Source organism: Chroicocephalus ridibundus, chromosome 1, assembly GCF_963924245.1.
Source record: "Chroicocephalus ridibundus chromosome 1, bChrRid1.1, whole genome shotgun sequence".
Lineage (NCBI taxonomy): Eukaryota > Metazoa > Chordata > Aves > Charadriiformes > Laridae > Chroicocephalus > Chroicocephalus ridibundus.
In genome coordinates, this window is record NC_086284.1 from 208,312,915 (window position 1) to 208,325,425 (window position 12,511).

The 12,511-nt window shown below is 37.6% G+C and overlaps 1 protein-coding gene across 1 annotated transcript in view; it reads left to right on the forward strand.

Moving 5' to 3' along the window:
- GNAI1 (G protein subunit alpha i1) overlaps positions 1 to 12,511 on the forward strand; it is a 38,247-nt gene that overhangs the window by 14,843 nt on the left and 10,893 nt on the right. Inside the window, exons 2-5 of the mRNA XM_063323533.1 lie at positions 5,284 to 5,326; positions 5,407 to 5,548; positions 10,207 to 10,364; positions 12,137 to 12,265. Of these exons, the coding sequence (XP_063179603.1) occupies positions 5,284 to 5,326; positions 5,407 to 5,548; positions 10,207 to 10,364; positions 12,137 to 12,265 (472 nt within the window). The remainder of the gene's footprint in view (positions 1 to 5,283; positions 5,327 to 5,406; positions 5,549 to 10,206; positions 10,365 to 12,136; positions 12,266 to 12,511) is intronic.

The following is a 12,511-nucleotide window of genomic DNA, read 5'->3' on the forward strand; positions in this document are numbered from 1 at the left end:
TTAGTCCCTCTTATTTAGCCGAGCTTCAGATTAACTGTGCCATGGGTGGGGCAGCAGGGTTATTCGTAGGCCTTGGTTTAGGTGCTAGGTATGAATTCACTGAGTGCTGTCATAACTCATGCTGGATCCAGGTAAACAACAGCTTTGGATAGCACCAATGCTATCTGTGGCAGTATTGACAGGTGAAGGTAGAGCCTTGTTACTGAAATTTGAGGCAGAAGACCCTTCAGATTATAGTCACATGGTGTTTCCTGTGTTAAATTGTGCTGATTAAGTTGGACATGCTTGCCTCCACGCTTTGTCAGTTTGCATAATGAAGCATTCTGGCAAGCAGGTGTAATAAGAGTATTAGACTTAGTTGAAGTTACATTCCTACTGAACCATGTGAATAAAAGTTTTAAAATTCTGTGCTTTAAATGGAATTTTCATGGGATGCGTTGCCCTTTTTTTTCTTTTCTTTTTTGTGAGGAGCACACAAAGGACACACAGTGTGCAAGAGAGATGAAAATACTCATGAGTTATTAAAACTTTATTTTGTCAAAGTGATGACCTAACAGTTAGCGTAGACTTTCATTTAAAACTAAGTAAACAAAAAGTCCCCACCATTCTTTCAGATTTGGAACTGATACACTGCTGTTTTTCTAGTCTGAGCAGAACTGTTGTGTCTTTTTATTAATATTTTATATGTTATACATAAATAGTAACTGAGCCAGTAAGACTTTCTGTGCAAATTATTGGCAGTAGTGAAGCTAAAATCAAGTATCACGCTTAAGTAGTAGGTAATAAATAGCATCTTCTACTAGACAATTGAGGAATATGCAATCAAGTCTGTCTAAATTTGGGTAGGGTTTGGTTGTAACAGTACAGCTAGCTCTGACATTTTATATGCAGCTGTCACATGAAATATTTAATACTGCTTGCTCCTGTCTAAAACTTTCTCAAACAGAGGTAGTTCTTATTTTGCTGTGTGGACGCCTTAGTCACACTGAGGTAAAGGAGGAAATTTTACAAATGCATCCATCAAAAAACCTAGCTGAGCTCTGGTTCAGGAGCGCAAAAGTAATGAATCTCCTTTTCAGTATGGGACAGTGAGTAAGGTGTCATTTTCTTACATACTTCACAGAGATTATTAGGCAAGCTGCAGGCATTTTAGCATGCAGTTTAAAAAAAAAAAAATCACAAAGCAAACACAACTGTTTCTATTTTCCGTTAAATAAAACAGGGAAATATATCTTCCAGGAACTCACTGTCGATGTTAGGTACTCTGTAGTAACTGACTTTTGTTTTAATATGTATTATGAGTGCTCGTCGTTATGTTACTGAGAAGACTTTTCTGAGAATTTTAGGTATTTGGTACACGTGAATTCTAACACCACAAAGAAACATGCATATCTGACTTGGGGAAAAAATGAGTAGAAACTGTACTACAAAATAATTAAACTTTAATACTGTGACTACCCCTGATGCGGACCTGCTTGGTTAGTCAAATGTGGCAATTTTTTAACAGAAAGAGCACTTGACAAGGTAATGTAAACTAAATGCTCTACTAATATTTCTTATTATCGCCAAAATTGCTGTTGAATGCAGGGACTTTCTTCAAATTTTTTGAATAAAAGTATTAACCCAAACTAAATTATATTAATTTCAGTAATGAAGCCAATCTTTAAACTTTTGTCACCTATTCATGCTTAAATGCATAATTAGGTATTTACAGATTAAGTGTTAATTTTGTTTATAAATGCTTCAGGTGTCACAATAATAAATGACTTTTATAGTGGTGTGTCTGTTTTCTGTTTATATTAATATACTAGTATTGAACTTCCATGGCAGCTCAGAGTCTGAGAACTATTGCTCATCTAGAAAGAAACTTGCAGTTTTATAAAAAATAAGTCTTTTACTTGGACATCAGCTAAAGATGGCATTAAGCAACCTTAGATTGATGTTGACCGGCCTACTCTATTCCTTAGCTACTTCATTCTGCAGCACACTAGCTCCTGTCAGTGCTAATGCTCATTCTACTGTGTGTTGGAGGGAGGGAGGTCTAGACACATCAGTAGCAGTGCTGGGAGGAGGTGGCACAGCTTTCGGCAACTGGTCTTAAATTGGCTTGAGCTTGTCACGAAGCTACATATTTGGTTTGATGAAAGAACACCCCAAAGGCATCACTACTATACGGTAGTCAAAGTGTAAAAATATTGTTATACTGACATCAAATAATATTTTAAGTTTGAAGAAGCCTCTAGAGGTCATCTAGCTCAACCCTTGTCTGAAAGCCAGGCTAACATCAAATTGGTAAGGTTGCTCAGGGCCTCGTCCAGTTGAATCTTGAAGATCTCCAAAGCTGAGTTTTTGCTTCCTTTATGTGCAGTTGGTTCCAGTGCTTAACCTCTTCCATGGGGATAGGTTCCCTGCTCCGCTTTATACCTCTGTGAACCTGCCTGTGCTGCAGCTTCTTGATTGCCTCACATCTTTTTGTTGTGTATCTCTGAGAAGTTTGCTACTGTCTTCAGTGCTCTTAAGTGGATTTTATGGAGAGGACAACAATTAGACACACACTCCACCTCCCCTCCTCACCTTCCCCCCCTCCCCATAGTCTTTCCAGGATTATAAAGCTGAGTTCTATGTAGCTTTCTGTCATGAGCACCAGCCCCCTAATCAACTAATTGACCTTCTCCTGTTTTTTGTCTAGTTTATCAGTATCTCATTTACTGGGCGCTGAGGAGGTGAACAGTACATAGCACTCAGATACAGCATCATGATTGCTGACTGCTGGGGAATAACAGCTTCTTTTGACTTGTTGGCTGCAGTTTTGCCAGTGCAGCAGTGGTAGCTGTTACCTGGGGTCAACCCAAACACCCACACAGCTTCTTGATCGCTGTCCTCTCCCTTGAGATAAGGAGAAAATAGAAGGAAGGTGAGAAGACTTGTGGATCAAGATAATGACATTTTAATAGGGAAAGCGAAAGCTTGCACACACAGGCAAAGCAAAAAGAAGAATTAATTCCCTACTTCCCATTAGGAGGCAGATGTTTGGCCACTTCCTGGAAAGCGAGGTCTCAGCACGCATTGTTTGGGAAGACAAACACCATAACCTCAAATGTCCACCCTTCCTCCTCCTTTCCGTGACCTTTTAGTGAGCCCAGTATCATGTGGTATGGAATATCCCTTTGGTCAACTTGGGTTAGTTGTCCTGGCTATGTCCCTTCTCAACCTGTCGTCTGCCCCCAGCCTACTCACTAGGGGTGGTGACAGAGTGGAAAAGAGAAAAAGCCTTGATGCTGTGCATGCACTTTTCAGCAATAGCAAAAAGACTAATGTGTTATCAATACTGGTTTAGACACAAATCCAGAGCGCAGCACTGTGTGGGATGCTGTGAAGAATTATAGAATCATAGAATGGTTTGGGTTGGAACGGACCTTAAAGATCATCTAGTTCCAACCCCCCTGCCGTGGGCAGGGACACCTCCCACTAGACCAGGCTGCTCAAAGCCCCATTCAGCCTGGCCTTGAACAGTTCCAGGGAAGGGGCAGCCACAACTCCGTCCCAGCCAGACCCACTGCAGCAGCCTGGTATGTGGTTGACCTTCATTGCCATAAGGGCCCACTACTGACTCTTTAGGTTGTTGATTCCCACAGTTGTTTTCTGCAAGGCCTAACCTGTTAGTCCCAAGTCTGTATTATTGCATGGGTTATTCTGTGCTACTTGCAGGACTTCACATTTGTCTCTCTTCACTGTTGTGAGATTCCTGTGAGGTCAGTCCTCCAGCTTGTTGAGGACCCTCTGAATAGCACCTCTGTTCTGCAGTGTTGTGACCGCTTCCTGGCCTCCCAGGCTGATGTCACCTGCAAATTTGATGTGGTTGCGTTCCATCCTGGCTTTCAGGTCATTGCTGAAGATGTTAAGCTGTATTAGCCCAGTATCATCATCTGAAGATTGCCTCTTCTGGCTGGCTTCCAAATAGATTTTAAACCCCTGACCACAAGCCTTTAAGTCTGGCTGTCTGGGCAGATTTCCAGGCACCTTGAAGTTCATATTTATCCAATTTGGTACAAGGATGCTATGGGAGGTGGCATCAGAAGCCTTATTAGAGTCAAAGTAAACAACATCTATTGGTGTCCTTCATTCACAAAACCATCTGTTTCCTCATGAAAAGTTATCAAGTTAGGCACAGTTTGTACTTTGTAAATCCATGCTGGCAATTCCTAGACACCTTTTCATTCGTGTGCCTGGAAATGACTTCCAGGAGTATTTGCTGTGGAGTTAGTGTGAGGATCGGGGTGAGGGTGACTGTCTGGTAATGCGTCACATTCCCCTTCTTGTCCTTTTTTTGAAGGTGAACACAGCCTTTATCAGTGGCTTCCCATGGTCACAGTGACATCTAAAGAAGAGAGGGCTTTTTTTGTTGTATTGGAATTGGACAACTGGTGATCTCTTTGCATTAGAAACACCTGTAGACCATGTGCAGATTATACTTCCTTCTGCAAAACCATATTGAGGAAGAGGAAATGTGAGAGAGAGAATTCAGCACAAGTCACAGACAAAGCGGGAGTGTGCTGTCTAAAGGGATTAGATCACAGCTCTAAGACTTCCATAAATTTTTCAGAGAAAGAAGCAGACTAAAGAAAGTGGAGATAAAGTAAGCTAAAGTTGAGATAGAAAAAACTGCATCCCCCCCTCCCCTGTCTGCTGACAGACATGCTAATTGGTTTTGTAAGCTTTGTATTTTAACTTAGCTTTTTTTTTTTTCTTCTTAAATTTGTTTAGCATTAAAAATGGTATCAGCATGTCTGGCAAACCTCATGCAGTCTTTTCCAACAAAAAGTAGTCTGACTGGATTGGTTTATTCTTGCAAGGTCCAAAAGTTGGTTACGAGGACTAGAACCCTGAAGAGGTTCATTTGCAACACTGAAGACCATTAATACAGTGTGAGGAACTCGTAAAGGAGGTTTTTGGTTAGGTGTTGAGTAAAAAGGCAGATGCCTTTGAACAACTGATTATCTGTTTGCATTAGAAACCCCAGCAGACTGTGTAAAGATTATGCTTGCTTCTGTAAAAAGAAAAGCAAAGACTTCTTAGAACTGAGTGATTTGTTCTTAAAATATCTTGATTTTGAAAATTTCAGCTGGAGACACATTTTGGTATTAAAAATTAATTTGTAACAACTGTACTTTCAAATATTGAAGGTTTTTATATTGGTTAGGTACTTGAAGGGTAGAAGTTAAATGTATTTTCAAAGATCAATAAAAGTCTACTCTAATAAATTTTCACACATTTATTTTTCAGGAGCTGGTGAATCAGGGAAAAGCACAATTGTCAAACAAATGAAGTAAGTATGGTGAAATACTATGATAGAGAAATATTTTTTTTTTTATTTGAATAGAGAATTTATTTTTTTTCCTTCCGTAGGATTATCCATGAAGCTGGTTATTCAGAAGAAGAATGTAAACAGTACAAAGCTGTTGTCTACAGTAACACCATTCAGTCCATTATTGCTATCATTAGAGCAATGGGGAGGTTGAAGATAGACTTTGGTGACCCAACCAGGGCTGTGAGTATTGAAGTACACACATAGTTATACAGCTGAAATATCCATTCATTTTCAATTTTTGCCTGTTACTATTTCCTGAAAAAATCTCTTGATATCCCAGAATATTCTTTATCGGATACAAAGTTTGATTGAAAACTGAATGTCATTAGTCCTTACATGGCAAAGTGACCTACAGAGCAATCAGCAGTGTGTTGATTCCCAACAACTATTTGGTTTAGATACAATTCTCCAAATTCCATCTGAATTTGGAGAACTAAACATCTGAGTCTTGGGAGTTGTTGAAAAACATTAAACTGTGCAGTCATGTGTCTTTATTTGTAGAGACTTGTGGGCTTTTATATTCTATAAGTCATTTAAGTTAGACATCTTCATGTTCCTTAAAAAACATAGCTTAAATAGGTAGACATCTAGCTACTGTCTGCACTTCTCAATTAGACCATAGGTACAGCAGTGCCTAAAACATATCCGGCCCCTGAGCTTGATCCTGTTTCATACTGGCTTCCAACGTGGAGGACTTTATTTTACTCAAGGGAGAGGCGTGGGCATCCCCCTGCTGCTGGTGTCTAATTTTTTCATGATACCATATGGATTAAGGATTTTTCCCAAGAAATAGGAGACCTTTTCCTAAGTTTTTCTGCACCTTTTCTTTCTTATTTTGTTTAATGTCCTGCATACAAACCTCCGATGAGTCTATTTGTCATTCCACGTGTTGAAGCTGGTCTGCAGAATTGATTCTTTTGGCTTATTGTATTTCCAGTCCTAACCCTATACTCTTACCTGTGGTGACCCTGATTAAGTACATGTGCTCAGGAGCTTAGAGGCTCTGAATCTCTGTAAAATGCTTAGCTTAAGTGTTCTTGCTTGTCCTCTGGTTACAGGAATCTGCTCAATGCTGAAGCTGATCACCAAAGTTGTTAGTCTGAATAGCACTGCATCTTAGCTCAGAATGTGTGCCTTTACTTTCTTTCCATAGAAATCAATGTCAGAATACGGAAAGCTCAATAGTATGTTTTGTGAAGCAGGACCTAGCCACATTATCACTGTCTTGCAGGGAAGATGGAGGAAGGTTTTTTTGCTGTTCTTGTATTGAAATAAGTATGTAAGGTAGTCAGAGGGATATTTTGTCATAGTTATTTCCGTGATGTTAAGATTGAATTGTGGTTTGGGTGGAGAGGAGCATCTTGAAAAATAAGAAATGATATGTAAAGTCTTCATTCATGACAAAGTCTTGTGTTCAAGATCTTGTTGATTGCTTAAAAAGCAATTTATAAATATTAGAGAATATACCTTCAGTGACCTTGTGAAATGCATTATGTATGGTTGTCATAAGGAATACAAATGTTCATAAGATTCCATAAAGTGGGTCATAAAATTGTATCTGAAATCCAAATCTGATTGGCAGTCATGTGAATTATTGGTTAATTTTCATTTTGCTCTTTGATAGTCATTATTTTATGTACATATGTTAATTCTAGCTGAAACCTCTTCAAACATAAACATAACTAGTAAAAGCTTCATTGTCATTGTTTTTTCCTCTCCACATTTATTCTCTTGTTTGCTGTTGTCTTCCCTTAAGACCAAAGTTTTCCAGGGCAGCAACACTATCTCATTGCAGTATTTGTGCAATGGAGTCCTCTCTGGAGTCTGGCAGTTAATGTTGGAAAGAGGCAGATGGTAGACTCATGTTACTAAATACATAGTAAGAGAAAACGGAGGAGGAGTAAATTTAGGTGTTAGCAGCTAAAATGACTAACAAGATTTTGAGGGCTATTTTATATATGATATCAGTGTGAAGTCATCTGAGTTGGTCGACTTCAGAGAGCTGTATAAATGATGAGGCAAACTTTTGTCAGGGATAATCTTAAAATAGCTGTCCATCCCTTTGCACTTACGCAGGTTTGGTGGTCCAAGCTCTTTTTTCAGAGCAACACTGCTATTGGAACATCGGTACTAGATTTTTACCAATTGTAAAGTTAGAAATGGAAAAAGCAATTCAGAGCTTGTGTTATACATCTGTCTCACTTCTTAAAAAAATGTATAGTTACTCCGCAGTTACTATAGTACAGCCTTTTAAATTTTATTCTATTTTGTTGGAACGTTTTTTGGGTTTTGGAAAAAAAAAAAAAGCTCAAAATTTTAATTCCTGAGAAAAACTGTTACATTCAGACTCTTTCTTCAATTTCTGAGGGGAATTTTTGAGGGTTTTATGCTAAATGGAATATGTTTGTTTGGAAAATCATATACTCTTATTTCTGTCATAAGACTAATGGTAACAGCAGTGAGCTGAACTTTCTCTTTTTTAAAGCTTTTGAATCAGGGGAGCACAGATTATACCAGCAGCTTCAGTGATGGTCAGTCTCAAGACTGGTGTATCTTCCTTTGTCCTACAGGATGTTTCAGTACTAAAGTAGAAAGTAAAGTATCTTTTGAGAGACATCTAGTGAATGTGCTTTAAAGGACCATAGAATGTTTTCTGAATATAAGATTTGCTATAATTAGTTAGAGAGATGCTTAAATTAGTTTTTTTTACATTCTCATTTATGAAATCTGGTATAAAAATAGTGACACCTAGAGAGGAAGCTGCCCCACCCCAGTATAATTAAAGCAAAGTATCTAGCATTGGTTAATAATGAAAATAGGACTTGATTGTTGCATGCTACCTCACTTACGGTATCCGTAGTACTTGCCATCCTTAGAAAAGGGAGTATGGGGGTAACAGAGACCACTTTTTATTTTAATGTTTGGGCTTTTTAAAAAGCTGAAATGGATCTTTCCCATCCCTGCCATTTTAGACCATGTAGAGATTAGAGCTATTTGAAATGGAGTAAATCTCGTATGTTTAAAAGTCAGACCATGTTAGGTGTAAAATGACATAATCATTCATGACAAAATTGACTGTCAGTTTCTAAGCTGTTTCTATCATGTGTCTTAATATATTGGCTTTTCTTTAAGATCCGATGCTTTTATGAGATGTAGGTCCTTGGCATTTGCATCTACGAACAATATTCAGCATCAGAAATGTCATTCGAGTTTCTTTTATGCAGGAATGTTGCTCAGACTACAGTCAGTGAGATCGAAGTGTCCAACCCTTGGATCTTTACTACTCTGTTTTTTTAAAATGTAATTATTAGTGCAATCGACCGAATTTTTATTAATTTTCCACAATTTGTCCTGTGCTTGTACAGTAATTGTTATTCTGTTAATTTCTTTGACAAATGTTCATTTTAGATTTGTAGCTATTCTAGCTTTCAAAAGACTTTTTGAACTATATATCAGTTACCTGTTCATATGTATAAATACATATGTTTACATATAGATATACATAAATCTCTTCAAGTTTGTTTTGAGTTGACTGAACTGCAAGCTTTTTGTTTTCAAGCTGTGAATATCGATATTACTCCATCCGTTTGCAAACAATTTTCCTGTTAGCTGTCATAATCTTTCTGTGCTTATCCTGAAAATGTGGATTTTTTTCACAGCTTATTGTTTGAGTAGCAAAGGTGACAGAACCAGATTTTCCTACAAATTCATGTCTGTATCTACACTCACTGTTTTGTGAGACTAACCTTATATGTTGCTTGTGTTAATCCTCTTCTTTCTTGAAATACTTTCTGTTCCAGCTGATGTGCCTAAGTCTCTATTTTCTCCTTCTTCCTTTCCAGTATCATCTGTTCTCTTTTAATTATTGGACAAACAGTGCATGCTGTGGGTAGTAGCTACAAGCCACAAGTATGCTGATTTTTCTGGCTGACATACCTTTGCATTAGATCACATACAGCTAATAACCAAGGTCAGGCAGCTACCCACAGGAGAGTACTAATGTGGATCTCTTTCCTCTGCCCAGCTACTATCCTCTTTTTCCAATGCCTTACAGGGCTAACATTTTTAAGTTTCTTTCCTCAGTCAAAATTGGATGAAGGTAGCCAACTGGTCAAATTCTGTTACAGGATACTGGGAGATCGATATCCTGTGCTCCATTAGCCTCACTTTCAAAGGCAGTCATTATACATAGTCTTAAAATCCAGCATTTGCTGTCTTAAAAATCTTGATGTTTGCTTGATACAGCATTACCAAGAAAACTTGGTCTCTAGAAAAATTAAGGTAATGGATGTTTGTAAGTGATTTATCTGGAAAGGCTTTAAGAAATATTTTTCTATTTCTGGATGCATGATTTGTGAAGAAATGAATATTTGTCACTTTCAAAGAAAGTTGGTTTTTGAAGCTTAAGTGTTTAATATGTTTTCTTCAGTCAATCAACATACATCTGCATTTCTTAAGGTTCTAGTATGCATTGTAACTATTCCATTCAGTTTGTGGTATTTGATAAACAAGTAAGGTTAACTTGAGACTTGAGCACAAAATATGTTACTACTTTGCTTTACAGAAGCTTAGTTCAAATTATAAATAGATCAGAAGAAGCTTTTATCAGCTGATGAGGAATTTGGTTAACTGCTCTTTCTGTTGTTGAAAAATGTGGGAATTAATATCCTATGCAGAAAACTAAGCCCAGTTGTTTTCCTTCACGTTTGTTGGTTTAGTTACATTCATGTTTACCAGGTTAGAAAAGTAGCTCATTTGCTGAATATAGTCCTTAGGTGATAGTACTTCCGTTGTATTTCTCAATGTTTGTCTCTCCACTTTCTGTTTACATCCTAAAGGATGATGCTCGGCAACTCTTTGTGTTAGCTGGAGCAGCAGAAGAAGGATTTATGACTGCAGAGCTTGCTGGAGTTATCAAGAGACTGTGGAAAGACACTGGAGTTCAAGCTTGTTTCAACAGATCTAGAGAATACCAGCTTAATGACTCTGCTGCCTAGTAAGTACTATGTGACAAACAGGACCCTCTTTGTCTTGTACCTAGTACCTAAAGCAATAGAAGTCTCATCTTTTGAAAAATCCTGCTCCCATGTAGGTGGAAAATATAGAAGTATCTGGACAAAGATACTGTCTGTCTACTTGGGTCAAAATGCTGCAACTAACCTTCAGAGTTGGAGAGGAAGAGGTGTGGTATAATTATGAATTTGAGTCATGTTCTGACCTGTTGTTTCGTCCTTTTGAGGAAGACAAAGATTGTTTTAAGATGCTTTAATGCGTTACATAGCAATTTTTTTTTACAAAAACATAACTCAATACCTGTTAGTATCTGAACATGTCCAGGAAACTTGATTACGTGATGTGAATCTGTGTTACCAAGGATACCACTTTCACATTCATAATAGAGTTTCTTCTGTCATTCAACATTGCTGCATTTTCTTTGTTAATTAGTGGTCTCTGTTAGAAATGGGTTGAGCAAAGGGAACAGTCAGGATGTGTTTTCTGTGCTAGGGTGCTTATTAAAGAACTAAAACAGTAAGGATTCAAGGGTGTGAGAAATATGTGATGGCAGCAAGTAGCAATGATTCAGCAAGGAAGAGTCCATTGAGGGAGAGGTAAGATGGTAAAGAATGACATAGTAGTGATACTGGCCTTATAGGGCAAATTTTTAAAGCTGAATTGATTTGTAGTGTTTGAAGTTGGTTTTCACTTTCCTTAAAATAAGGCACTTCTGTTCTTTAGAATAACTACATAAATAAACAACATGCAGGTAAGGTTACTGAGAAGACTATAGCTGGAGTAATGGCATGCTGAATGAATAGAATGTGATCAAATTGTATTGAAATAACATTGATACTCCCAGCATGGTTGTTACTTGTTTACTGAAGTTCTCCTAGGGGTACAGAAGGTGGATGGCAACAAGCTGAGCTCACGATGACAGATCTCTTGACTTAAGAAATAGCACTTGCATAAACTTTCTTCAATACGGAGCACTTCATTTGGAGGATGGTTACTTTCCTCTAATAACCTTCTCTGTTCTATGTTGTTTTAGATACCTCTACCACCAGTTTCATAACAAAAATGTTGTTCTAGCACTACAATCGTATCTTTAAAGTCGCTAATTTCTGGTTAGACTGAAAGAAGAACTTAATGCCTTCCCTATTTACTGTGGGAAAAGCACAAATGAGATTTGTATGGTTTTTAGAAACACTGGGCTTCTTGGCCTGCATTGCAAGAATTTTGGCAATGAAAGTTTACTATTGTAAAAAATATGTACTATTAGAAATTCTCAATAGAAAGTTAATTGTTATTTATTAATCATTTTCTTAAACAAATTAATTCTGGCCAAAACACTGCGTTGTTCTTTTTGTCCGTATTATCAGATCCAGGGTAATTTGGTGCTTTGGTTATAGTTTAACTTGGAGTTCAGTAGGTTACAAAGATGAAGGAGTTCTAGTGCAAATAACGTTGGTATATGTGGAACCATGTTTGAATTTTGCGATTTCAAAAGAAGAATTCTTTGTACTGGAGTTAATTGCATAAGTTTTCTTTCTTCCAGGATGAAATATCTTTGTGTCTCTAAACCTTATTTCAAAAAAACCTCAGAAAATTGAGGGAAATAATGTGTCTTGTCTTTTGTCTCATCTCAGAGAAAGCTATTCTATGAAAGTCAAGCACAATATAATTAATGGACCTAGAACTTCTGTAAGTCTTTGTACTTATCTTGTTACTGTTTTATGAATAACTGAAAGCAGTGTTTATTTTTACCTTCAGTTACTTGAATGACTTGGACAGGATAGCACAAACCAGCTACATTCCAACCCAACAGGACGTTCTCAGGACTAGAGTGAAAACTACAGGAATAGTGGAAACTCACTTTACTTTCAAAGATCTTCATTTTAAGTATGTAAATCATGCTGCATGTTCCTCTGTCTGTTATGGTTTCTGTAAAGTTATAGGAGATGGGCTTTCAATGATGTAATGTAACAAATTTGTCTAATCACAACTTTGATATCTCCCTCCCCTTTTTCTCTGAAAAAAAACCTCACGCTCGGCTCAGTTTTCTGAAGGGATGTGGGAGTTGTTGGAACTCCTCCTATAACTCAGAATAAATATGCAGATATTAAGTAATAAAGGCTTTGGTTTTAT